Below are 1,363 nucleotides of genomic sequence, written 5' to 3' on the forward strand. Positions count from 1 at the left end.
GGTTAGACATAAAAAATAGAGAAAAAAATTGCACCTGCTTCTTACTTTTTACATTAATGATGGTAAAATTTCTGGTAGCATCACTTGTAACTATATGAGGGACACTAGTATTAATGAAGAAGGAACAAGTATACAGTCCAGCATTAGATAGTCTTGCATTACTAATAGTGTAGGTAAGAGTGTGTCCATTATTATCATTGATAATGGTACTGGAGTTAAGAATGTGATTAGATGAATTGAACCATTGTAGAGTCAAATTAGTATCGACATCAATGTAGGAAGAGTATGGATAAGTGACAGAACATGAGAGGGTAATGTCACTACCAGCATCATACACAGACTGATGAGGAATGAGATTAATTACTGGAACCTTGTCATTAGGAACTAAAAGAAACAAAATATACAACTAACAACAAAAAATGATTTTACTTTTAATAAAAACATTAGTTGAAGCTCTCATATTATCACTGGGTAGGACAAATGAATGATTAGTACATGATATATTGTACTGGCAAGTATATTGTCCAGCATCAGATAATGAAACATCATTGATAGTGTAGCTGATAGTGTGTTCAGTATTATTATTGATACCAGTATATGAGTTTAGAGTGTGATTAGAGGAATTGAGCCATTGTATGTTCACAGTAGTAGCAATATCAATAAGAGGAGAGTGTGGATAAGTGACAGAGCAAATGAGGCTAATGCTGTCACCAACAGTATAATAAGAATATAACGGAGTAATTGATGGATTATTACCATTAGGAACTATCAATAAAATATACATGGTAATGGTGTTAATAAAAATTTAAACAAAACTCACTTTTAATTGTTACATTAGTCACTCCTGTCCTGACATCACTTGGTATAATATAAGGATTATTAGTGGTACTATTGAGATAATATGTACAACTGTATTCTCCAGCATCAGATAGCTTTATATTAGTGAGAGCATAGTTGAAATATTCATTGTATGAGTGAATAAAATATTGTTGGGAAATATTTTTACTAGGACCCCACTTAACCATTGCAGTAGTTTCAACATCAACCAGTGTTGAGTTAGGCTCTGTAACCTTGCAAGAAAGAATGACACTATTATTAACTTTGTAATAGGATTCTTTGGGACTATGAACCAGTGATATGCTGCTAGTTGGAACTATAGTAACAAATAAAAACCAATAATTACTTACTCTTTAACAATATGTTTGAACACATACTTTTAATGATTAGTGTAGTAGTGGTTGATTTACCATCACTTGGTTGAACAAATGAATTATTACTGCGATTATAAGAACATATATATTCTCCTGATTGTGACAATTTTAAATTAGTAAAAAAAATGTTTAACGATCGTTTGTGACTACCA

At 31.5% G+C, this 1,363-nt stretch overlaps 1 protein-coding gene across 1 annotated transcript; it reads right to left on the reverse strand.

The window, feature by feature from the left end:
- Positions 1-45: 45 nt before the first annotated feature.
- Positions 46-1,323, reverse strand: LOC109593061 (uncharacterized; the record flags this gene model as incomplete). Its single annotated transcript, XM_020008317.1, has 4 exons — positions 1,215-1,323; positions 821-1,153; positions 430-765; positions 46-384 (listed from the first exon to the last, which is right to left on the reverse strand). Coding segments are annotated over exons 2-4 (880 nt in total), but the record flags the coding sequence as incomplete, so codon positions are not given.
- Positions 1,324-1,363: the final 40 nt, after the last annotated feature.

Source organism: Amphimedon queenslandica, unplaced genomic scaffold (genome assembly GCF_000090795.2).
Source record: "Amphimedon queenslandica unplaced genomic scaffold, v1.1 AMPQUscaffold_3019_Cont24982, whole genome shotgun sequence".
Lineage (NCBI taxonomy): Eukaryota > Metazoa > Porifera > Demospongiae > Haplosclerida > Niphatidae > Amphimedon > Amphimedon queenslandica.